Consider the following 24,004-nt stretch of genomic DNA (forward strand, 5'->3'; position numbering starts at 1 on the left):
TCAGAAGTTTGCAGCTCTGAGGTAAACTTTTATTTCTTGGCTGACAGGACTTTTCACGCCCATGCTCCTCCCAGCACCTCTTCTCCTGCCCACGTAGTGGCAGCCTAGTCCAAAAGGTGCCATGGCCATAGGGGTTGGGGAGTCACTTCACATTCCAGGCTGGAGGAGTTGGGGGGGAGGGGCTTGGAGATACTCCCCCGCCACAACAAACCTTTGCCAGCATCAGGCCATGACATTCCCACCCCTATTCCTGCATCCTGGTGGGAGGCAGCAATACCTCCTTCCAGCTCTCCATGTCTGAGGGGCACGACCAGACAGGGCAAGCCACAGGCCCCCAGCTCCAGTGACGTAGTTCCCAATGCTGGCCCCTGCCCAGATCACAACCCCAGCCCCCATCAAAGGGCAGCAGAGGTCTCTCCTCCTCCTTGGTCCTCAGCGTCAGACGGAGCCCTCCACACCAAGCAGGACAGAGGCAAAGCCAGAAGCAGCAGTGGTGGCAGAAAAGGAGCAGGCACCGAGACCGGTGGGCTGCTGGGCCAGCAGCACAGGGGCCAAAGGCTCTCCCGAAGTCAGGGCAAGCTGTCTGTCCATGCAGCTCTGGGGCTGGCCACTAGGTGGGCGTAGCAGGTTGTGAGACAGGTACTTGGACACCTTTCTGCCCGGATGCTGGGGGTTAAGAGGAGAGGAGAGGGGGAGTCATCAGGGAAGGGACACAGAAGCCAAGAAAAACCTGGGAAGATGGAGGAGAGGCCAGAAGAAATGGGGCTCATGCTGGGGGGTGCTGGGAGAGTGGGGCTGTCTAGAGAAGATGGGCAGAGAGGAGAAAAAAATGAGTCACAAAATTGAGTTAAGAGACTGACAAGGTGAATTAGGGGACTTGAGGCCTTGGGAGGCACATGGAATAGTAAGGGTTTGAGGGAGGGGATGCCCTTTGGGAAGCAGGTACCTAGCTGATACTTGTCTTTGGCTGCTGCCCGCTCCTTGGCATCAAAATACCAGACAGTGATGGCGTACCTGGGGACCAGAGCAGCCCCAAAGGGCAGTTAGAGATTACTTTTCTTCAATTCCAGCCACCGTATCCAGTGACACTAGAGTTCACCCTTCGGAGCCTGGTTCTGTTCCCATTTAGGCCCCTCTCAGCACCTCACCACTCCCTGGCCACTCCCGGGGTCTGACAAGTCTTTGTTGGCACAGAACGGGACACCTGAGCACATCCCCACAAGCATGGGTCATACCTGGTGGCATAGGCTGGTTTCACCTCATGGGGGTTCCGCCGATCAGACCAGAAAATGAGCAACCGATCAAAGAGTGGCTCGATGTTGGCAACCACAGGCCGGCCCTCAGGGAAGATCTGCAGCAGGCCGCCATGCACCTGAGGGCAGGCCAGAGGATGAGGCAAGAGGCTGGCCGGTCCAGCCCCCACCCTCTGCCTTGCACTACCCTGCCCTCCGGAGCCTGCCAAGGGGATGTGGCAGCTGCACATATCATTCCCTCCCACCACTCAGGTTCTTAAAGTGAATGACAGCCCAGAGTCTGCATCACCATGGAGCCGGGGCAGGAAGCTACTAAAGACAGGAAATGGGATGGGGTAGGGTTGGGGGGGAGGGGAGGGTAGTGTTCCTTAGACCAGAGGTGAGGCAGACAGCACCATTCACCAAAGGGGGAGGGGGGGGGTGCGTGCTGCCACCACATGGTCAGCTGGAGAGAAGGAGGTGCCATTTCCCAGGAAAAGCCAGCCAGCAGGCTAACTGCACTGCCCGGCTGTGGACTGAGAAGAGGAACGGGAGAATGCCAGAAGCTGAGCTGGGAGCGGAAAATGGAGCGATGCAGCCGCCTCACCCTCACCCCCTACCTTGACGTCCCAGTTCTGATTCAGGTAATAGATACAGGTGATGCAGCGGCCATCGCCATGGGGATTGTCAACATGCCTCACGTACCCCAGCCCGTTGCCTGGGTAACACGCCACCATGGCCTGGCAGAGACAGATGGAGGTGGGTTTACTGGGGCTAGGCAGCGATATTTGGGGAAGCAGCCATTACCTCCTCTCTTTCACCCCTCCGTGCCCCTTGTCTGTCCCCCGACTCCTCCAAGAGCTCCAGCCCCCAGACTTTCTTCTTTTCCAGCTGAGCCACCATCTACCAGAAACTTCAGCTCTTGGGCCTGATAACCCTCTCCCTGTACACACATGCCCAGAGCCTGGCACCCAGGTGGGGCTCAATGAGCGACTGAGGATTTTACTTAAAGATAAATTGACCCCCGCCCCTCTGAGACCTCTCAGTGGAATAAAACCAATTTAAATGTTTTCCGGTATGGAAGAATGTGGCCTACTGCTCTAGACCATGGTTCCTGACCTTGGCTTCAGAGTGGAATCACCTGGGATGCTGATGCCCAGGCCCATCTCAGAGGTTCTGAAATATCTGGTCTAAGGTGGAGGCTGGAAATTTTAAAGGTTCCCCCAAGTAATTCTAATGTGCAGCAATGCTGAGGACTGCTGCCCTTGACTACAAAGAATCCCAAGTTGTGTGTTTCCTACACATATGAAAAGGTACCCAAACCCTGTGTGTGACTAGAACCTGAAATCCAACTCCCACTCCAAGAATGACCTTGCTGGGTAGCCCCTGACAGTCCCATCATCTACATGGGCCTCAATGGCCTCATCTGTACTAAACACTTCCTCTGTTTACTGCCCTCTGACTTCAGAACTCTGGATTCCTGACCCCCACAGACCTAAGAGAAATCACTCCAGCTCTTGGCTTCGGTGTGTACAGGTCTAGCCACAGGGTTCTGACCTCCTCCCCCTGCTGGGTGCCATCCCCCTGGCCACCCTTGACCACATGGAGGCCTAGGGCCTGGCCACTCGGGATGCCTGTTTCTCGTTAGGGAGCTGACAGAAAAGTGGATGTGGTGTAAGGAAAAGGGCCCAGGCATTCCTTCAGACCTAACTCCCAGGTTCGAGTCCCAGTGCTGCCACACGAGCTGTAACATCAAGCAAGAGACTTCACTTCCTTGTCTCAGGTCCCGCATCCATGAAATGGAGCTGATCAACTACCTCACAGGTATTGTGGGAAGCAAACAAGACAGATGTTTGGGCAGGCACCAAGCAAGGTACCTGTCACATGGAGAGCCAAAGCACAGACTAAAATGACGCTAAAAAGAAAAAAAAAAGTCCCTATCCTACCCTTTGCCCAAAGCCACTTGGGAGGACTGTGTAAGGCAAAAGGGGAGTACTGGCAGGCAGACCCTCCGGCTCCTTGGACCACCTGTCTCGACACCTTGACCCACATTGGTGCCAGGCCACAGACCACCTGCTGATGCTCCCCACTAACGCTCAGCTACACCTGTTGGCCACAGCCCTGAAAGACAGCCCTGACCAGAAAGATTGGCATCTGCTGCCAAAACAGGAGCCTTGCCTAGCACTCTGTGGCAGGCCAGGCCGACTCAATCCTCAGCCTTCTTCCAACACATCACTCCTAGGGCTCAACCCAGCACGAATGGTAAACAGCTCTGCGTTAAACACGTGTCCCCAAAAGAGCACAGCGCCTCCCTGGGGAGGAGCAGCCAGGAGGGCTTCAGCTGGGTAAGGCCATCCAGCCGTGGGGAGCCATGCTTCTCTCTGGCAGCGCCAGGGTGAGACCTTGGCCCCCACACCCCCGGTTCAGGAGAACCTTCTTTGCACTACTCGCTCCCTGCAAACGGGTCAGTGTTCTGAGCAACCACACCACTGGGAGGAAGAATGTGGCTACGTCCGGGTGGCCTGCCATCAAGCCCTCCCCAGACAGAATCCAAGCAGAGATTTTGCTGGTTCTGCACAAGGACGGGGTGAGGAAGGGAGTCCAGTGCTGTGGCCTCTTTCCCACAATCCATCCCCACACGGCAGCCAGAGACCCTTTTCTCCAGCTCTTCCTTGCTCAGATCCCTGTCAAGACCCCCACCACATTCCAAGAAAATACAAAATATAAATTGTGTATTTTCACAGCCTCAGCCTTCAAGGCCACCAACCTCACCTACCATCCCCATCACTCTACTCCAGCACCTCGGGCCTCCTCTCTGCTCTCACCAGACCAAGTTCAGCCACAAGGCCTCTGCGCCTGCCTGGTACACACTTCCCCTGGTCCTCCTTGTTGTTCACATCTCGGGTCCAAGGGCACCTTGAGTATCCGGCTGAATACACCTGGGCTGATCTTCCATTCTACCCTCTCAATGTGAAATCAGCACAAGTACTTGTTTACCTAGTACTGGCCTGACAGGCAGGCCCATGGAAGCCTCTGGGGCCGAGCTTGTCTCCCTAGCGCCCAGGCAGTAGCTGCTGACTGAAAGCACTCCTCTGGGTCTCAGGGACTCCAACCTGTCCGGCCCTCCACACCCTTACACAGGGTCTCCCACCACGCATGCAGGGACAGCGTCCGTATTCTGCTATGGAATGGGAGTCGTGCATGAAGACTGGCAACAGAAACAGGCCCTTTAAACTCCCACCGATCCCCCCACCCACCCACCCCCACACACACCATGGCCCCAGAGAAGAATCTACTTCCGCTCCTACCAGGGAAAAGGACAACAAGCAGAGTGACATGGAAGTCTGCTCCTCACCCTCCCATCTCAGGGAAGGGGTAGCTTGTGTCAGAGCCAGGAGACTTAAAGATTTAAGGGCTATTGGTGACAATGTGCCAAAAACCCCAACCCAAACACACAGAGTTAGAAACTGGGGAGTGAGACAGTCCCACCTCCAAGCTGCTCTGAAAGGGACAAACCAAGCCAGCCAGGCCCGCCCTATGGTCCCCGATGGCAGTCCTTGATGCCAGTGGGAGTCAACTCTCTCCCATCTGCAGGTCAACTGAGCAGAGAGACTAGAGAAAGTTGGGAGAACAAAACAGGAGTTCCACTCAAGAATGACCAACAGATGGGGTGCCTGAGTGGCTCAGTCGGTTAAGTGTGCGACTGTGGCTCAGTCGGTTAAGTGTGCGACTTTGGCTCAGGTCATGATCTCACGGTTCCTGAGTTTGACCCCCGTGTCCAGCTCTGTGAGGACACTCAGAGCCTAAAGCCTACTTCGAGTTCTGTGTCTCCCTCTCTCTGCCCCTCCCCTGCTCACACTCTCTCTTTCTCTCTCTCAAAAATAAATAAACATTAAAAAAAAAAAAAAAAAGAATGACCAATAGGCAGATTGTTTCTGACGCCAGCCACACTGGTGATCTGTGCCCCCAACACCTCTGTGGCCACCCACCTCAGCTCACTCTTATTCCAAAGCCTGGGGAGGGAGGCCAGATGTTGCCCTTTGAAGGTAGGAAAGCCTGGAGTTGCTGTCTCACTGGGGCAGGGGAGGGTCTGAGAGGAACTCCAGTGATTGGGTTGGGTCCTCCCCTCCATTCTCAGTTGGCCTGGTTTGTTCTTACCTCCCAGAGCAACAGAAGTCACCCAAGACTAAAATAGTCCCAACACCCCCAGTCCCCAACCACATCCAAAGCACCAAAGGAGAAGAAATCGGCTCCCTCTACTTTCCCCTTCTCTCTTAAAACTGCCAAAGACTAGCTGGGGACTTAACTGATTTCTGTATCCTGTAGATGAGCAAACTGAGGCTCAGGAAAGCATGCTGCTCTGGGCCACTCAGCTCTCGTGGTCTCCCGCCCAAACTCCCTCCTATGAAGGTGGGTGACCTGGGGTGCAGGTGCTGAGGACCTTGTGGCCAGGGAGACTCCCACTCATCTCTCCTGCTTCGCAGGAGCAGAGCCTAGGGAAAGGCCTCCTCTGGCTCTCCAGCTATCAGGTAAGGGAGGAAGAGGAAGGAAGTAGGACAGGACAAGTTCCAGCTGGGTGGGGAGGATGCCGGCTTCAGCCCGGAGGGAGCCTGGATCCCTAAGCCAGCTCCAGCCAGTGGCAGAGCTGTACAGAGGCAGGACCCAGGATGGGATCAGACTGAAGAGGGAGACATCAGGAGCACAGCCTCATGCCCGCAGGGAAGCAAGCAGCCCCGCCACCAGCCAGGCATCACTGGCGTGCAGCAGGCACTCCCTACGAGGCCTTGTCCAGAAAGGCCCTGTGGACCAAGGTCTTCTGAAAAGCTCCTGACCCTAAGTTCCTGAACAGGCAGCTGGAGACACTGATGACTGCCCATAAACTCCACAAAGGAGCATTTTTCTTAAAAAAGGGTCTGTGGTTCTGACAGATTGTCAAAAAAGCCCAGGTGTCCAAAAAAAAAAAAAAAAAAAAAAAAAAAAAAGGATTAACAACAACTAAACAACTACTCTAAAACAAGAAAAAGGTACCAAAAGACACAAAACAGAAAATCAAGAAAACAGATTAGGACCAACAGGAATGAAGAGATGGATAAACGAGACAGAAAGGATGAGGGGAGAGTCTAGGATGGGGAAGCACAGGAAAGGTGGAGGACAGGACCCCCATCTCCCAGGCCAGCACACAAGCAGACAGCGCCACCCTCAGGAAGCTGTCCTTGCTGCAGATGCCACAGCATGGCACAGGGGTACAATGGAGTCCAGCGCCAGCCAGGCGCAGCGGGCAGCACCTCCTCCCTCAGCCTGGCACTGGCTTCACCGCTGCCACCCTCCCCACTCTGTCTCCTGGTTCTCCTGCCTGGAAGACAGAACAGACGGACCAGAGACAGACAACAGGAGGGACTAGACAGACCAGGAGACGGGGATGGATGAAAAGATAGAGAAACAAGGAAAGAGAAAGTGCACAGACCCCCAACGTCCCCACACGGAGGCAGAGCCCAAAGCAAACTCCAACACCAACACTCCCCCCACTGGAGCTGTCTAAACCCTTCTGTGACCCCAGAAGCCGGTCTCCAAGCGCACAGGTACCCGATAGAGAAGCGTTGCCCCATCCCCCTCCAAGGCCCTTGCAGCCTTACCTTGGTGCGCCCGTTGATGACGTAGCCACCCAGGCGCCCAGCACAGTGGCGGATTACAGCATCCACGTGGGCCATGAGGACCCCGATGCTTCGGCAGCCCGGCTCGTGGCCTTCCACCCAGGCAATCTGGTCCCCGCGAATGCTGCGTGGCGGGATAGCCCGCTGGCTCACCAGCTGCCCGTCACGCAGGCGCCCACTCCGCTTCAGGGCCTCCACCTCGGCCAGCACACAGCCACCCAATGCTGCCCCCAGGAAGCTGTCCTTGACACAGATGCCATAGTACCGCATGCAGGGCACAATATAGTCCAGGGCCAGGCGCTCGGGCGTGGCGGGCAGCACCTCCTCCCTCAGCCCTGCGCTGGCCTCGCCACTGTCACTGCTGCAGCCCATCCCGCCCTCCCCTTCGGCCTCTGCCTCCCGGTTCTCCTGCCTGGCCCAGGACCGCTTGCTGGGTGCAGGGGCATCCCCGCCATCCTCTGCCCACTTCCGTTTGGGGGCCTCAGGCCGGGCGCCCTGGGCCGCCAGTCGCTGGCACCCCTTGGTGACCAGTGCTGCAGCGCCCTCACTCTGTAGGGGCCGCAGCTCACCACCATCCTGCCCGCCTAAGCCCTCCCGCAGGGGGCTGGCTGTGGTGGAAGTGGCTGTGACCCTGGGGGTCCCGCTCCCCGCCGAGGCCTCACCAGGTGCTCCTGGTCGGTGGTAGGAGGGTAGCAGGGGACAGGGCAGGTAACTCTCCACCCCCATCCTGGCCCGGCCAGGCTCCAAGGGCTCTGACACAGAACCCGGCAACTGAGGGAGAGCCTGACTCAAGGGCTGCGGCTGGCACGGGCTGTCCATGGCAGCAGCGTCTTCATCCCCCGGGCATGGAGGGCACGGCCCGGGCCCATGGTGCCACCCTCCTCCGCCTCCGCCTCCTCCACTTGATGCAGCCGGGGGCCGGAACGGCTGAGCCTGGCGTGGGGCAGGATGAGGCAGGGCAGGCAGCAGAGGCTCTTCTCGTGCCCTGGGGGTGCTCGCTGGTCCCCAAGTCCTCTGCCACCCCTAGGGGCTTGGGAAAGGACCCGTCAGGGTGGCTGCAAGGGGGAGAGAGAAAAAACAGAATGTGAGAAGAGCTAGAGGCAGTCCGGCGGGGGGTAGCGGTGAGGAGTGGCAGGGGCAGTGGGGAGGAAGGCAGACTTGGCTACGGAGACCCCCCCCCCCCCAAACGCCAGGCCAAGTCGGGGAGAAGATCATGGGAACTTTGGGCGGGAGGGGGGAATCACGGAGAGAGAAGGCAGTGAGGGAGGCAGCCGAAGAGAGGAGTGAGACTGGGGAGATGACCCAAAGGCACAGGACTGCGGTGGGGGCTCGGACACAGAAACTGAACAGCAAGGAGAGAGGGGGCCTGGAGTAGAAAAGGAATACTGGGGCAGCAGGGAGCGCGAGAGTTGGAAACAAATACACAAGGTGGGGGGGACTCTGCCTGGGGATTCCAGGGACACACGGCGGGAACGTAAGGCTCCACAGACAGAGCAAACCGGGGAGTCCAGAGACAAAGAGAATGGGGGGGGTCCAGAGACGGAAAAGCCGACCGGAGAGAAGCTGGGAGGGCGAGCCTGAGACGGCCGGACTGAACGGGGCGAAGGGGTCAACCTAAGCCCAACGAGAGGAAGCCAGCCGGCGGCTGACACACACCCAGACGGAAGGGAGGGCCTAAGACAGACAGACAGACAGACGGAAGGCAGCCGCGGGAGGAGGGTCCACAACGACAGGGGGAAGGGCGGGGGAGGGGACAAGACAAGAGAGGGCGGCCCCTCCCAACCCCCTTCGGTGCGGGCCTCCCAGCTCGGGGCGCCGCAGGCGACGGAGGCCCGGCCCGTGGACCGCTCGGACCCCGGATTCCCTCCCCCCCACCACCGCCGTCGGCCGGCGCGCGCTCTCCGCTCCCCCGCCCTCAACGGCCGGCACTCAACGCGCCCGGCGCGTTCCCTCCCCCACGCCCTACCCCCACCCTTCCCTTCCCGGGGTCGCAGCGCTCCGCCACGCCGGGCCGGCAGGCGCCCCCACACCTCGCTCGGCTCGCGCCCGCGCCCAGGCTCGCGCGCCCTCTCCGCCCCGCTCCCTTCCTAGCTCTCTCCTCACCGAGCTTTTTCCTCCGGCCTCGGCGCCGTCGTTTGTGCCAGCCGCCCAGCGCCGCACAGCGCGCCATACCCCGCCCCCACCTCCCGCGACGCTCCGCCCCTGCCTCGCCCGCTGGGCACGTGACCTCACCCGCTGAGGAGACCGTGCGTGCGCAGGCGTGAACCGCGCGGGGCGGAGCAAGGAAGTTCAGAACACCCTCCTGGAGGTAGGGGAAATGGGTCGGCCGCCAACGCGAGGCTCATTTGCGTACTGCACTCCGCCCCTTTTGCCCGGGAGGAGGAAGGGGGTTAAAAGGGCTGGATCGGAGAAAGGGGGGGAGGGTTCTGCGGTAGGCCAGGCGATGTGGGAGGGGCATGCAAATAAGGTTGTTTACATAGGCCTGCCCACCCTCTCAGAGCCCAGAGCGCCGGAGAATGACGTGTAGCCGGGTCGGACAGTGGCATGCAAATGAGGTTATTTACATGGGCAGCCCCGCCTTCTCACCGCCCAAGAATAGAGATGTGATAAATGTCTGCACAGTTAGTTGGGAAATGTATGTAAATGCGCACATTAGTAATCTACTTAAGTACCTTCTATAACGGAGGGAAAGAAGTGCAGAACGCCCCTGAGAGGAGAGCGGACTGGAAGGGATGTGTGCCAAAATATGATCCGCTTCATCCTGCCTCTTCGGGACAATTGTGGGCAACCTAGGAAGGCTACGCAGAGAAGACATTTGTCTAACAGCCTTGGGTCTATGAACATTTTGGGCGACCCTGCCTGGAAAGACTATGCAGATGTCATTTAAATACCCTGCCCCCTCCACCATTGCCCGGGCAGACGGGGGTTTAGGGGCTCAGGCCTGCCCTCTGAGTGGGTTAGTGCTGACCTGGGGATGGCAGAGAAATTGGGAGGGTCTCAGGGCGCTGCACCTGTCCCTGGTTTTGTCAGTTCACCAGGACGCAGAGAGATATACACCAGTCTCAAGTATGCAAGGGTCAGGGTTGCACAAAGGCCCACAAAGCCTTTAGGGGCATACTCAGGGTTCATGGTCACACACGGGTGTATCAAAGATGCCAAATTCACACTAAGACAAACACACCTCAGGGCATACATACACAGTCACACACGCAATAGTCAGACACTGCCTGGAACTTTCAAGCATCAAACACACGTAGGTTTCACCTACAAACCTGAATTTTCATTCCCCGGCATTGGTGCCAAACACCACCAGCCTCATGGATACAATCACTGAGGACACAAAGCAGTCACAAGCAACAGTGTCACACACAATCAGCACACATTCCTACAGATGCCATCACACACCCATCACACACATCACAAACACAAGGACATCAGCGCTACACAGGTGGGCCTCCAGCATGCCTTGTCACAACAAGTGAAGTGAGAAACCCCCCTCCACAGCAAACATCTGAGTCATGGTGTACCCCCACATCATATCCAAACCACAAACATGACCCCCAAACACGTGGTTCTTCCATCAGGGACCTCTTCTGTCTCCCCTCCCTCCCCATCACCCCAAAATAACGGAGGCCAAGACGCAGGTGTAAACAATGCTTTATGGAGGTGGAGTAGGGACTGAACAGGCCTCCAGGCAATAAATAACACATACTCGCAATGGCAGGGCCAGGCGGGAAGCTGGGGCCAAATGCCCCGGTCTCAGGCTTTGGGAACTCTTAGAGTATGGTTAGGGTTTCAGGGGGGACAGGGGTTAGCCAAGACAGAGGAAGCAGCAGCAGGTACGGATTCCCCCTTCCCCGTGGCTCAGTCTTGCCCCTCAGCCAGGCCCCACCAGGCCAGGGAAGGGGGATAGGTGGCGGGGCAGCTTCTCTGGGGCCAGGACAGGTGAGGGGCTCTGCCTCCCAGGGCCTGGGGCTAGGCCCCAGCCAGAGGGCAGGGCTGGTCCTGGAGAACAGGTGAGCTGAAAGAAAAGTGTGTGGTGAACTACAGGGATCCTCAGTCTGTCCAGCCGGTATCTCTGCCTCATTTCTGGGTATCTTCCTGCCCTCCTATCTGTGTCTGTCTGCCCATACCTTTCTTTTTCTCCCAAAGTTCCTACATTTGCCGTCTGATTTTCTGCAGGCAATTTGGAGCTATCTCTTTGAGGGTACTTGTATCTCCCTATTTATCTGTCTCAGAGAGCTGACCCCTGGAGTCTATTAGAGGAGTATCTCAATATCTAAATTTCGCATCCCACCTTTGTTATCTCTGTGTTCCTGGATCACCGTGGCTCATTCCAGTGTTTTCCAAACTGAAGAGCCGCATTTGGTTAGTGGTTGTTGCTTCAGCTACAGATAGCATTACCTGGGAGCTTCTAGAAATCCGGAAATCACTTCAGAGTCTCTGGGGTGAGTACATCAGTACTCAGTACCCAGACATCAGTAGCTTTTAAAGCTCTCCAGGTGATTTTAGTGTGCGGCACTGCATGAGTGGGCTGGGAAATCAGTTTGGTGGGCCTTGGCCAATTTGTCAATGAACGAATAAAATAGAATAGAGAATATCAGGGGGCGCCTGGGTGGCTCAGTCAGTTAAGCGGCCGACTTCGGCTCAGGTCATGATCTCGTGGTCCGTGAGTTCGAGCCCCACATCGGGCTCTGTGCTGACAGCTCAGAGCCTGGAGCCTTTCAGATTCTGTGTCTCCCTCTCTCTGACCCTCCCCCGTTCATGCTCTGTCTCAAAAATAAATAAACGTTAAAAAAAAAAATTAAAAATAAAAAAAAAAGAATAGAGAATATCAGAGTACATCACGTGTAATAGGAATATTGGTCCACAGCGACAGCAAACAGATTGCTGGGTGTCAGAGGCTGGGAGGATTGGGGAATGATTGCCTAATGAGCACAGGGTTTCCTTAGGGTAATGAAAATGTTTTGGAACAAGACAGAGGTGGTGGTTGCACAATTTTGTGAATGGACTAAGTGCCACTGAATGGTGCACCTTAAAAGGGCTAAATTTAGGTCATGTGAATTTCACCTCAATCAAAAAACATTAGTGCTAGGAAAGTGTTTCAGTCTTCTATGTGTGTGTGACTGTATTAGATCAAAGTATACAATTGATTTCCTCCTGCAGACTGCAGTCAGTAACATCTGAAAAAGCACTGTCTTATTACATTTGATTCACTGAGGGTAAACACTGAAATGGATGCTATACTAAGCCCGAGGGTGAAGAATACACACCCATCCATTTCTACACAGCCCGACTCTTTAAAATGGATAGTGAAAAGAAAAATAATTCACAGCCCTCATTTATCGAGTCTCCACTAAGTGTCAGGCCCTGTTCTAAGGACTTTACATGGATTAATGTAATTAATCTTCACAAAACCTACGTGAGGTAGGTACTATTATTAGCCCCAATTGGAAGGTGAGGCAACCAAGGCCCAGAGATGTTAAATAATTTGCCCAGTGTCACACAGGTAGGAAGTGACAGAGTCAGTTTAAACACAGGCAACCTGGCTGGGGAATCTCTGATCTGTCACCTCCCTCCCTTCTCAGATGGGGAGGACAAATACAAACAATAATGATCAAGTATTCAGACTGAATGCTTTAAAAAATAGGGGGCAGTTGTGAGACCACTCAGCTAGAGGCAGTGACCCCATCTGGGAAGCTGATAAAGGTGTCCTGCAGCAAGAGTCGTTTTAGCAGAAAGCAGATGAGTGGCATCTGGCCTAAGAAAGGAGCCTGGAGGACAGACAGGCACACCTAACTGAGGCACAGCAGAGGCAGAGGCATGGAAGGAAAAGAATTTTCTGCCCTAAACACTCACCCTTGACTCCTCTCTTTCAAATGCCATATCCATTCATCAGGAAATTATGTTGGCTCTGCTTCAAAGTATACCCAAGGTCTGAGCACTTTCCCCCCCTCAGCCACTCTGGAGCTGCCAATAGCGGGAGGTGGGGAGCAGGGGTGGGTGTGAAACACAGGGGTAATTGGCAAGACAGACACCCTCCCAAAGAGGTGAGGATGGGACCTGATCCTGTAGGATCCTGCAAGCCCGGCAAGGAGTCTGGACCAACCATAGGGGAAGTGAGGCTTGCTGGAGGAGGGGGAGGCGGTCAGAGATGGTGTTCCTGGCAGAGGGAACAGCATGAGCAAAGAGCCAGAAAAATGGAAAGAACTTCGGTGTGGCTGCGGTGGCCTGAGTGCTGGGGAGAGGTGTGAGCTGAGGCAGGAGAAGCTGGCGGAGGCAAACACCAGGCTGGGAGCTTCAGCTTGGTCCCACGAACCCTGGGAGCCACGGGTGGTTTTTAAACAGGGGAGGGACAGGATCAGATGTGTGCTTTAGAAAGACCCAGTGGCTCCATCAAGAGGGTACAAGACTGGAGACAGAGACCAGGGAGGATACAAAGCTATCCACGTCTCAGTCCCTCCTCCCCCCCAACCCTGGTCCTGTCCACCATCTTCTCTCAGCTTGACTTTGCAGTAGCCTCCTCACTGGTCTCTCAACAACCACCCCCGCCCACCCCCTTCTCTCCCCTATATGCAGCCAGAAGGACCCTGGGAAGACCTGAATCAGGTCCTGTCCCTTCTTTGCTCGGAGCCCTCCTGTGGCTCCCATCCCACCCGGGGTATAACCCAGAGCCACCTCAACAGCCAGGCCCTACCTGATGATCTCCTTCCCCTGATCCCTGACCTCATCTCCTACTTACCGCTCCCAGCCCTCAATACACACACATACTCCACTCCAGCCACACTGGCCTCCATGGACTTCCTCATCCAGGCCAGGCATGACTTACCTCAGGGCCTCTGCACTGGCTGTTCTCTCTGCCTAGAACATTCTTCCCCCAGGGACCCATATGATCCTGTCCTCCTCCTTTGCTCAAATGTCACCTCCTCAGTAAGGGCTTTCCCACATCATCATAAAACTCCACTCCTTACCTCCCCACCCCAACTTCCTTGCTTTATTTTTCTCCATAGCTCTTATCTCCTTAACTACAATTATCATTTTCTTATGTGTCTTGATTATTGTCTGTCTCCTCCCTAGAGCATGTTGGCCCTGCGAGGGCAGGAATTCTCTAGCCCACTGCTCAAACAGGACCTGGCACACAGTGCACACTCGATAAATATTTGCCAAATGGGTGGGTCGGAGATCCAGGGCAGCAAGGTGGTGGTGAGATGGAGAGGACATCCCTGAGGCCAGGATGATGGCTCCTTTCACTAAACCGTTTTTGCGTCTCTCTTTTCTCACCCTGGTTTTCTTGTCACCTCTCCTTTTCTGTGTCTCCATCTCCGCTCCGTATCCCCCCCTTGCCAGGACACCACCCCTGCCGTCCCCAGGCCCTGGGCTCCCACCTGGCTCCGGACGTCTCAGCAGCCACAGGGCTGAGGGGCCACGGCCTGGGCACTCCGAGGCTGCCGCAGCTGGCGGAGGGATGCGTCCCCATACTGAATGCCTGAGCCCATCCTCTCCGGGTCGAGCTCACCTGGGGGGCAGGGGAGAGGTCAGGACTTGTCCCCCAGAGACCTCTGGGCCCTGCCTTCTACTCCCACTCCCACTCTGGGCAGTCAGGGGCCTCACCTGAGTCGATCTTGTTCAGGATGGTGCGGGCACACTTCAGGAAAGCCTCCTCCACGTTCTCACCCGTGAGGGCACTAGTCTCCAGGAACATTAGCTCTAGGGGGCAGGGCCTGGGTCAGTCCCCAGCCTCCCCTTGACTCTGACCTGCCACCTCTCATTCTGCCCTCACTCCAGGCCTCTGTTGTCCTGCTGTGAAGGGCCACCTCCCTAGGTTCCCGCCTACACACCTCTTCCCCTAGAAAGTTCTCTCTGACCTTCCAGCAGGACCAGGTGCCCCACCCTGGGCTCCCAGGGCCCCCCTGTGTCTCCCCTATCCCAGCCCTGACCTCTCTGGGCTGTCATTATCTGCAGAGGGTGGTGTCCCCTTTCCCCACCCACTAACGGTGAGCCCACGACAACTGGGCCCAGGGTGTCTTTCACACTCTGTCCCCAGCACCATCTAGGACAGGCCCAGGCCCACCACAGTCTACCCTTCAGCCACATGACAAGGCCGCACAGAAAGTAAGAGCCAGGACTCAAACCCACATCTTTCTCATGGCAAGACATCCTCTAAACCTGGAAGTTACAAATTGGGGAACATGGAGACAGACCCTGAGCCAGTAGATGTTTGGCCCACACGAAGTTTTCAAGTGAGTTTATACTTGCACACCTTTTGCTGTGGCTGTTGGTCCTGTTCACGCCCCTAACACTGGTGCCTGCTAACCTGGGGTCTGCCCTGTCCTATCTCTCTTATTCACAAAACAGGCCTGGCCCCTCGGGCCATCGAAGTTTGCAGCCCCCACATTATACCAATACCCTGCACTGGCCAAAACCTTCTTAGCAGCCAATGTTCCTCAAGAGGCCGCTGCCACATCCGGGCAGTGCGGTGGGCTCTCCATGGACCAAATCCCTTGAGCCATCCATCACGTACTATGTTGAGACAGAAAGGCCGTGACTCCCACTTGTCAGATGAGGAAACGGGACCAGAGTGGTGGCACAGCTCACATGTGGCAACACTTGAATTTGAACCCAGACCTCTAAATCTCCACATTCTCTTGCTGGGCATAGCCGCAGGGAGGCCTGCAGGCCTGCAGGGACTGCCCCTGCTCCTCTGCTGAGCACCCCCTGCCCTCCGCCACTGGCCCACCACAGGACCCTCACCATTCTCCTGGGCAAAGCGGGAGGCCTCCAGGAAAGTGACCTCACGCTCCGGGTCCAGGTCCTTTTTGTTGCCACAGAGGATGACCACGATGTTGGGGCTGGCCAGCGTGCGGGCATCCGTCAGCCAGGCAGCCAGCGAGTTGTAGGTCTCCCGGCTATGGAGAAGGGAGACAGGAGGGAGGCAGGCACAGGACAGGGGCTCTGCCCAGGCCCTGCCCCACCCTCTCCTCTCCCTGTACCCACCTGGTGATGTCATACACCAGCAGAGCTCCAGCCGCGCCTCGGTAATAACTCCGTGTCACCGACCTGTGGGGCCAGGGGGACCCAGTCACCCCCGAGGCTGGGGTCTGCCCTGAGATTGCCCCCCTCTGCGGAGAGAGACTGGTGGTTCGGAGGCCCCCCTTCACTGCTGGCCCATCCCCCAAAAGCTGGCAGTGGTCTGGTCTCGCCATAATTTCTTTCTTTGTCTCCCTCAATCTGTCTCCTTTAGCTGTCTGTCTGTCTGTCTGTGTCTTTCTGTATGTCCTCACTGGTCTGTGTCTTCCTGTCCGTCTCTCTTGTGTGTGTATGTCTCTCATTCTCTGTGTCTCTCTATCTCTGTCTGTCTCTGTGGCCCTGGTTCTCTCACCCTCGCTCTTGATTTCTCATGCGTTCATTCATTCACCTCCCCTTTGCCCAGGCCTGGCCACGTGCTCTGCAACTACATCCGCTTGTCCCTCTCCCACTGTGGCCGACTGTATGCATCTCCCAGTCACCTGTCTGGTCCCTCTGGAACTCAGGCAATCATTCCACGAGCGTACACTGAGCACTTACTGAAAACCCAGCGCAAGCCGCACACCCTTCACCTTCTCTGTGTCTCCCACACAGTGGATCTACACGCCAATATTAACGTAGCAGCGACGACGTGCTGGCCTGGGACCATACTTCCTCATGGATTGGGTTCCCTCATGTGTCTCCTCTTCTCTGTATCTCAGATTCAGGGTTTCTATGCATCTCCCACCTTTTCTGCAGCCATTTCCTGAAGACATGCTGTGCACTGAGCCCTACACCTTTCTCTCCCCCCCCCCCACCCCCCGCCCCAAAACACATCCATTTCTCTGTCTCTCTGGCTCTGCCTGTCCCACCCTCCCTGTCTCTGGCTCTGACCTGCTTCTCTTTGTGTCTCTTTATCACCCTTATCTTGCTCTTCTGCTCAGTCTCTGTCTCTCTTTCTCTGTCCCTTTCGGAGTGTGTATATCTCTTTCCAGTTTCCCTTTCTCTTTCAATCTCTCTTTTTTCCATCTCTACCCCTTGCCCCCAACCTAAGCACCTCTCCTGGGGTGCCAGTGTCCATCCCTCCAGCCATATGGGTCTATCTATCGCTGTCACTCTAGGGTCTGTTGGTCTCTCCCTTCACTAGGCTTCTTTCTCAATGTCATTTTCTCTCTCACTGTCTCTGCTCTCTCTCCAGGACTCCTGCTCTCTCTGGCTAGAGGTAACTGTAAGCAGTCTCTGTCTCTCTCCCTCGACCTTGCCTGCCCTCTCAATGTCTCCTGGCTCCTGTCATATCTCCAAGTGATTCTGCACACACAACCCCCCCTCCCCCGCCCCCATTTTCTTTCCTCTGTCCTCTGCCCGCCCCCTCCCTTGGGAGTCCAGGCCACCTACCGAAACCGCTCCTGGCCGGCTGTGTCCCAAATCTGTAGCTTCACAGTCTTCCCACCCACGTTGACCACGCGAGATCCAAACTCCACGCCGATTGTGTGGTTGGAGTCCTGTTTGACTGGGAGTGGGAGGGAGAAAAGAGGCAGTGCAGGGGCTCAGAAGATTCCCTGTCCTCCAAGTCCTCCTCAGCCTGTACAAAACCATTCTCATTGCAGGGGTGACTGAGGCTCAGGGAGGGTCTAGCAAAGAATACATACCAAGGCAAGGACCAGGCAGCCAGCACTGGAACTGTACCTCTGGCCAGCCCTGCCCCTGCCCACGTCATGCCCATGCCCACAGTTCAGTGATCCGGGGACCATTCCCAGAAACTCACACTTATTCTCAATGAACTGATGAAGGAGACATGATTTTCCAGTTCCTGCGCTGCCAATCACCAGGAATTTGAAGAGGAAGTCTGGGCAGGTGGAGTCAAAATCAGGAAAACCCATATGGAGAGAATGATACAGGGCAAAAGATGGAAACCAAGAGACCATCACAGTTATAAGGAGACAAACAGACACAGGCAGAATCAGAGCAATGGGTAAGAAGGGTAACAGACAACTTTTATATAGAGCTTACTACATACCAGGCACAGTTTTAAAGTTCTTTACTTACGTCAACAGCTTGCTTCATTCTCAGAAAAACTCTATGAGGGAAGTATACTAACAATCATCCCCATCTTCCAGATGAGGAAACTGAGGCCAGAAAAGTTAACTGGCTTGCCCACAATCCCACAGCCAGGCAGAACAGGGATTCGAACCCAGGTCAACTGACTCCAGAGTTCAAAATCTTACCTACTATGTTGTGAACACCTCTTGAAAGCCATCTTGAAATCCCACCCTTCACAATTTTACCTTCTACCACTCTCTCATTCACTCTGCTCTAGCCTCTAGACTGAATAGGCCTTCAGTCTATTCCCTAAAAATGGCAAGCTGGTTCCCACCTCGGGATCTTTGCACTTGATCCCAATGCTTTTCCTTTATTTGTTGAAGGAATGTAGTAGCTCCTTCTGACTCTTAAAACAGTGCTCTTTCTATCGCACCCTGTCCTCCCACCTCCAATTCATCCCTTCATCCAGATTTTCCAATTCTCAGCCCCTCCTTCCCAGGCCCAAGGCCCTGCCCCTATCCTCAAGTTTAAGCCCCACCCCTTGTCACTAGTCCCTCCCACCTCCTAATTCAAGGACAACTCATCCCCAACCCCATTCCAGACCTCTCAAGCCAGAGCAGTCCCAGGGTCCACAGCATCCCCTCAGGATTCTCCTAGCCCACCCGGCTCGACCCCTGCCATTCACAGTCAGCCCCACCCGATCCACTCAGGCTCCGCCCTGACACATTAAGGCCCACCCTTTCTCTCAAGGCCTGCGCAGATCCACCAGGACTGGCTACTTCAAATCCCGCCCCAGATCTATTTAACCCACACACCAGACCCTCAGGCTCCGCCCAAATAGATGGAGCTCAGCCTCAGACCCACTAAACCCCTCCCAGTATCCACCAGGCCCTGCCCCATACCAGACCCCGCCCCCTGGCACATAAGGCTCCGCCCCATTCCCCAAAGGCCGCATCCTCTCTGGGCCCAGACCCCAGACTCCGGCTTCGGCACACCACCCTCACCGTAGGTCTCGGCCATGACTCGGTCGCGGCCGCTTGGGGCCGCAATATGGCGCCGCGGCCGCGCCTGCTCCTCGGCTGGCAGCCGCTCCACTCCGGCTGCAGCCCCGGCTCCTTCCTACTCCCGGGGCCGGCGCCGCCACTTCCGCCTCCACCCCCCTACGGCGCGACCCGCTAGGGCTGCGGGATACCAGGCCACGCTGCCCAAAGGCAGGGATTGGCGAACTCGACGGCCAGGAGGCGGGACAAAAAGCACGGATTGGAGGCGTGAGAGGGGGACGTGCCGAGGGAGGCGGGATTAAGACGAGCGATTGGCTGAGCAAGTGGGAAGGTACCGTACGGAGGTGCTTAGCCGAGCTGAGAAACGGATTTGGTCAGGAGTACGGGTGCAGAGTCGAGACTCCAGATTGGGTAGGAGCGGACCTGGGGGCGGGGACACAGCTGCAAAGAAGGGGCATGGGCAGAATTGACAGAAAGACCCCGAAGAAGAGCGGGTAATGAGCTGGCAAGGGCTCTTTCTGACCTCAAACGCAAGGATGAAAATTGCGGGAATACGCGCAGGCTAACCTCCCACCTCCCTTTTCAGATGATCTTCCATGAAAACCTCTATTCTGCGATTTATGTCTTCCTTATGGTCCGATTGGCTCATTCCCAATAGTTCAACTCCCTTCCATTGGTCTAGAGAGGACACTACAACCCGCAACCGGGATGTTCAGGTTATTCCACCTTCTCATTTGCTTGTGTGTGATATCTAAGCTTAGGTGCCCACCTCCAGTACCCAGCTTGGAGCAAAGAGCTTTTAGTGAGTGGAACTCTGCCTAGCAACCACTGACGTTACCACAGTCAGTGGGTTGACTGGCCAAATTCAGAAACCTGGGGAAACATTTCCTTTGTTACCCACCCCCCCCCAACCCACCCCCCCCTCCAACCCACCCCCCCCTCCGCCGCCCCCACATAAAGACCACAGAGACCCGCAGTTTGCACTTGGCTGATATATTTGCATAAAGCCGGGAAGGAAAAAAACCCAGCAGGGACAGTGGTAGGCTGAACTCACTGGCAGTAGAAATCCCATTTCTGAAAAAGAGAAAGGGAAAACAGTGGGGAGAAAACCAGCGGTCACACCACAAAGGATCTAGCGGTTTTAGCAAAAGCTGTAGCAGCAGGGGCCAGGTTTGGCCAAACACATGCTATGCAAATTAGCCCAGAGCCCTCTAATCTGCACCGCTCAACCTGACATAGACTTAGAAATCCCTCTGCATTTTACAAATGAGAAAACCAAGGCACACAGCTAGGCAGCCGGGGAGCCAAGGGTAGGAGGATCATTGCCCATCATCACAACTCAAGAGTCCCCCCTCCAGATCCCTGCCAGCCCCCAAGAGACTCACATCTGTCTTCACATCAATTTTGCCAGGTTTCAGGGTCTGGTCTTCACGTACGACACTACTGGGGAAATAGCCCAGACGAGCAGCTAAATCTCCATAGTAATCTCCCTGAACCTGGGGAGGAAGAATTAAAAGCCAGGGTCCAGAAAGATGGCAAACTTATTCCTGCTGAAGACCTTTGTACATTTTTTCTTCCTGGTCTCCAGATGGCTGGCTCCATCCTTGTCACTCAGATCTCAGCCTCGAGGCACTGTGTGGATGCCCTCCCTGACCCCCTGATGTAGTCACCCAAGTCTGTACTAATTCTCAAAGGAGCATATATTTGCTGATGTTTTTTGATGGCTTGTCCCTTTCCATTAGAATTAAAGGGATCATTCGCTGTTCTTTCTTCAGTGTCCGTAAGAGACTAGCACCATATAGTTAGTTCATGTCCTATAATTGCTCAACAAATTAAAAACCAAGATCACAATACCCCCTCCCCCTGCCAAACTATTTCAGTCCACCGCTTCAAATTTTCCCTTTAGGTGGAAAATTAGGGTGTACTCCCACCCCAGCCCCATACCCTTTCCTCTTCTGTTCTCCCAAGACTCACGCTGCCTCCCCAGAAGAGCCGCCCTCGGCCCTTCAGCTTGGAGAAGACGTACACGACTTGGCCCCTGTGTATGGTCAGGAAACGGCAGTCGGGGGCCACGTAGTCTTGCAGGGCCACAGCCATGGAGATGGGGTCTGGGGGAGGAATAGAAGAGAATGACAGCACCCTCCACACAGGCTGGCAATCCAAGCCCCCAGTCCTCCACCCCCCACCCCCCAACTCTTACAGCTGCATTCCTCATCAGCACACAGCTTGCGGTCAGCCAGCTTGGGCATGGCGCGACCCCCGACACTAGGCTCTGAGAAGGCAGACAGCAAAATGATGACACCGAGGAACACTGGCGACCCAGCCATGGTGGACTGTGAGCAAGAGAGTGGCCAGGGTGGAAGTGGGGTCTCCAGTTTCCTCCTGCCCTCCCTCTCCCCAGCAGCACAAGGAAACTTGTGTTCTTGGTCTCGTCTCCGCCCTTAACCAGTCCCAAATTTCATCCACACCACCTAGAGGCTGCTACCCAGCCAGAACCATTTCAAGGACAGGGTGAGGGCTGCCCGCCCAAGGAAATACCCAAATAGGCCCAAAGCAGCCCAGGCCACTCCAGGTGCCAGCCACCCCCCCGACAACCAGAGGCCCGGACAGGCAGGTTGAGCTATTCGATTCCATCTTGAGTCCACTTGGGTACCTGGGCCCCTCCGAGAACAGAAACAGGGAGCCGGTACGGAAAACTACCTTGGAATTTCCTGTAAAGGACAGAACAAGGCAGCCCTTTGATTCCCAGGAACAGCCCCCACTCCGAAGGACCAAGTATTACATGCCAGGCCTTACTTAGGCTAGGCAACGCTCTACCATAACCACTATTTATCCTCACAAGCCACTTCCCGAATGGGTGACCTGGGCTCAGCTATTTCTCCTCGCTTTTCTCCTCTGTAAAATAGGGACAATGAAAGCTAGCAGTCCTTTAAAGAGCACTCACCACATACATTTTTATTAACTCAAATGGACACTCTCCATCACCTCAAGAGGGCTGTTATAACCCCACTCTGGCCAGCAAGCAGAGGGGCCAGATTGGGGTCCAGGCCCATACCCGTCACTTACTCAGCGTGGAGTTGTCAGTTGTCAAGAGAAAGCGGTGGGAGATTTGAACTCAGGTCTCAACCTCTAAAACTGCCCTTCAAATAGATCCACGGACCAAGATCATTCTCCTGAGTGGCCATCTCTGTCCCCAGGCATTCTCACCTTTGGCCTTAAGTCCAAACTTCCATGAGGGGGCAGTAGATTGGGCGCATATGGGCATGGGGATGGGGAAGAATCCACGTGGCACGAAGCCTGGACTGACTATCTCTATGCACCCAACACCCATCACCACAACCGTGGGAGAAACCACTGTGCTCAAATGTCCCCTCAAATGACTGGCTTTCCTTGATCACCCAGGACCGTTCCCCAGCCCTTCTGCCCCACCACCCCCGTCATTTGTACCAAAAGTGTTTGCAGTTAGCTCATCTGTTTCACTCACCACTGCATGTCCTGTCCCAAGAACAGTATCTAGCACATGCCAGGTACTCGGCAAGCATGTGCTGAATTTATGGTGTTTACTAAGTGCCTGGCAGTGGGTGTGCGTGTTAGGGGCAGTGGCGAGTACCGACAATACCACAGTATTAACCTACAGGAATTCTCCCCTCGCACAGGAAGAAAATGAACCTTAGAGTGGGGACATCAACGACCCAAGGGAGCAGCTAAGGAGTCCACCAGGCAGACAACAGAAACCAGGACCCACTGATCACAGAACCCGTGGTCACCGGTGTGGTGGGCGAGGTGTTTGCATTTGTCTACAATACTTGCCTCTTAGTGAAGACAATCCCCTTCCCCTTTCAGGTCCTATGAGCACAAAGACTGTATTTGGTGCTGTGAAGTCTTCGCTGCAAATGCTGATGTTCCTCTTTAATAGAAAGAGCAGAGAAGTACCTGGGGGAAGCTCAGTCGGTTCAGCATCTGACTCTTGAGTTTGGCTCAGGTCATGATCTCATGGTTTGTGAGCTCAAAGACTGCACTGGGCCTCTGTGCTGACAGCACAGAGCATGCTTGGGATTCTCTCCCTCTCTCTCTCAAGATAAATAAACATATAAATAAGTGAAAATTTAAAAAGAGCAAAGCAGAAGCAGGCTTGGGCTTAGAGCCTTTGCAGAAGATATCCAAACAGAACATTGTCTTCCTGTATTTATTTTTGTGGTCAATTTTCTACTTCTGGCAAAGGATTTCATTTTTCTATCTATATGGCATGAAGAAGGGTCTTAAGCGATTTATGTATGTTTTTTAGTCAATTAAAAATTTCCGGGGGTGGGGATCTGGGTGGCTCAGGCTCAGGTCATGATCTCACGGTTTGTCAGTTCGAGCCCCGCATCAGGCTCTATGTGGACAGCTCAGAGCCTGGAGCCTGCTTCGGATTCTGTGTCTCCCTCTCTCTCTGCCCTCCCCTGCTCGCACTGTCTCTCTCTCTCTCAAAAATAAATAATAAAACATTAAAAAAAAAGTTTCCAGGAGTTGGGTGCCTGGGTGGCTCAGTTGGTTAAATGTCCCACTTTGGCTCAAGTCATGATCTCATGATTCATGAGTGAGAGCCCTCAATCAGGCTCGATGCTGTCAGCGCAGAGGCCACTTCGGATCCTTCCCCCGCCCCCCCCGCCCCTTTGCCCTTCCCGTACTCACACACGTATGTGATATATGTATGTATGTATGTATGTATGTATGTATGTGTGTGTGTATGTATTTATACACACACACATACATACATACTTTTAAAAATTTTCCAGATCAGGGCACCTGGGTGGCTCAGTCCATTATGTTTCCAAGTCTTGATTTTGGTTCAGGTCACGATCTCATGGTTGTGAGATTGAGCCCTGCATCAGGCTCCATGCTGGGTGTGGAGACTGCTTGAGATTCTCTCTCCCCCTTGGGGCACCTGGGTGGCTCAGTCAGTTAAGCGTCCGACTTCAGCTCAGGTGACAGTCTCATGGTTCGTGAGTTCAAGCCCCACATTGGGCTCTCTGTTGTCAGCATGGAGCCAGTTTCGGATCCTCTGTCCCCCTCTCTGTCTGCCCCTCCCCACCAT

The 24,004-nt window shown here is 55.2% G+C and overlaps 3 protein-coding genes and 1 long non-coding RNA gene across 10 annotated transcripts; 1 reads left to right on the forward strand and 3 right to left on the reverse strand.

The window, feature by feature from the left end:
• Positions 1–7: 7 nt before the first annotated feature.
• EGLN2 (egl-9 family hypoxia inducible factor 2) lies at positions 8–9,095 on the reverse strand. Of its 5 annotated transcripts, none has more exons than XM_042968201.1 (6): positions 8,987–9,095; positions 6,866–7,938; positions 1,853–1,972; positions 1,236–1,372; positions 947–1,014; positions 8–666 (listed from the first exon to the last, which is right to left on the reverse strand). In XM_042968201.1, the coding sequence occupies exons 2-6, from the start codon at positions 7,700–7,702 to the stop codon at positions 611–613; spliced, it is 1,218 nt and encodes a 405-aa protein (XP_042824135.1). In that variant the 5' UTR covers positions 7,703–7,938; positions 8,987–9,095; the 3' UTR covers positions 8–610. The 5 variants fall into 5 exon arrangements, with proteins under 5 accessions (XP_042824135.1, XP_042824136.1, XP_042824137.1 ...); XM_042968202.1 differs by lacking the exon at positions 8,987–9,095 and adding an exon at positions 8,667–8,749; XM_042968203.1 differs by lacking the exon at positions 8,987–9,095 and adding an exon at positions 8,540–8,648.
• A 1,433-nt stretch (positions 9,096–10,528) lies between these two features.
• Positions 10,529–19,141, reverse strand: RAB4B (RAB4B, member RAS oncogene family). Of its 2 annotated transcripts, XM_007087252.3 has the most exons (8): positions 18,931–19,141; positions 17,652–17,732; positions 17,282–17,396; positions 15,878–15,940; positions 15,635–15,789; positions 14,495–14,590; positions 14,269–14,399; positions 10,529–10,904 (listed from the first exon to the last, which is right to left on the reverse strand). In XM_007087252.3, exons 1-7 carry the CDS (start codon positions 18,944–18,946, stop codon positions 14,284–14,286), a joined length of 642 nt encoding a protein of 213 aa, XP_007087314.2. In that variant the 5' UTR covers positions 18,947–19,141; the 3' UTR covers positions 10,529–10,904; positions 14,269–14,283. The 2 variants fall into 2 exon arrangements, with proteins under 2 accessions (XP_007087314.2, XP_042824140.1); XM_042968206.1 differs by lacking the exon at positions 18,931–19,141 and having other exon boundaries at positions 17,652–18,908.
• Positions 19,142–19,372: 231 nt separating this feature from the next.
• On the forward strand, positions 19,373–22,932 carry LOC122234022. Its single transcript, XR_006211710.1, has 3 exons — positions 19,373–19,421; positions 19,514–19,643; positions 22,584–22,932. It is a non-coding gene; the product is annotated as an uncharacterized LOC122234022 (long non-coding RNA).
• On the reverse strand, positions 19,911–22,344 carry MIA (MIA SH3 domain containing). 2 transcript variants are annotated; one of them, XM_007087237.3, is made up of 4 exons: positions 21,128–22,344; positions 20,902–21,035; positions 20,313–20,423; positions 19,911–20,001 (listed from the first exon to the last, which is right to left on the reverse strand). In XM_007087237.3, the coding sequence occupies exons 1-4, from the start codon at positions 21,252–21,254 to the stop codon at positions 19,978–19,980; spliced, it is 396 nt and encodes a 131-aa protein (XP_007087299.2). In that variant the 5' UTR covers positions 21,255–22,344; the 3' UTR covers positions 19,911–19,977. The 2 variants fall into 2 exon arrangements, with proteins under 2 accessions (XP_007087299.2, XP_042824141.1); XM_042968207.1 differs by having other exon boundaries at positions 20,872–21,035.
• Positions 22,933–24,004: the final 1,072 nt, after the last annotated feature.

This window comes from Panthera tigris, chromosome E2 (genome assembly GCF_018350195.1).
Source record: "Panthera tigris isolate Pti1 chromosome E2, P.tigris_Pti1_mat1.1, whole genome shotgun sequence".
Classification (NCBI taxonomy): Eukaryota; Metazoa; Chordata; class Mammalia; order Carnivora; family Felidae; genus Panthera; species Panthera tigris.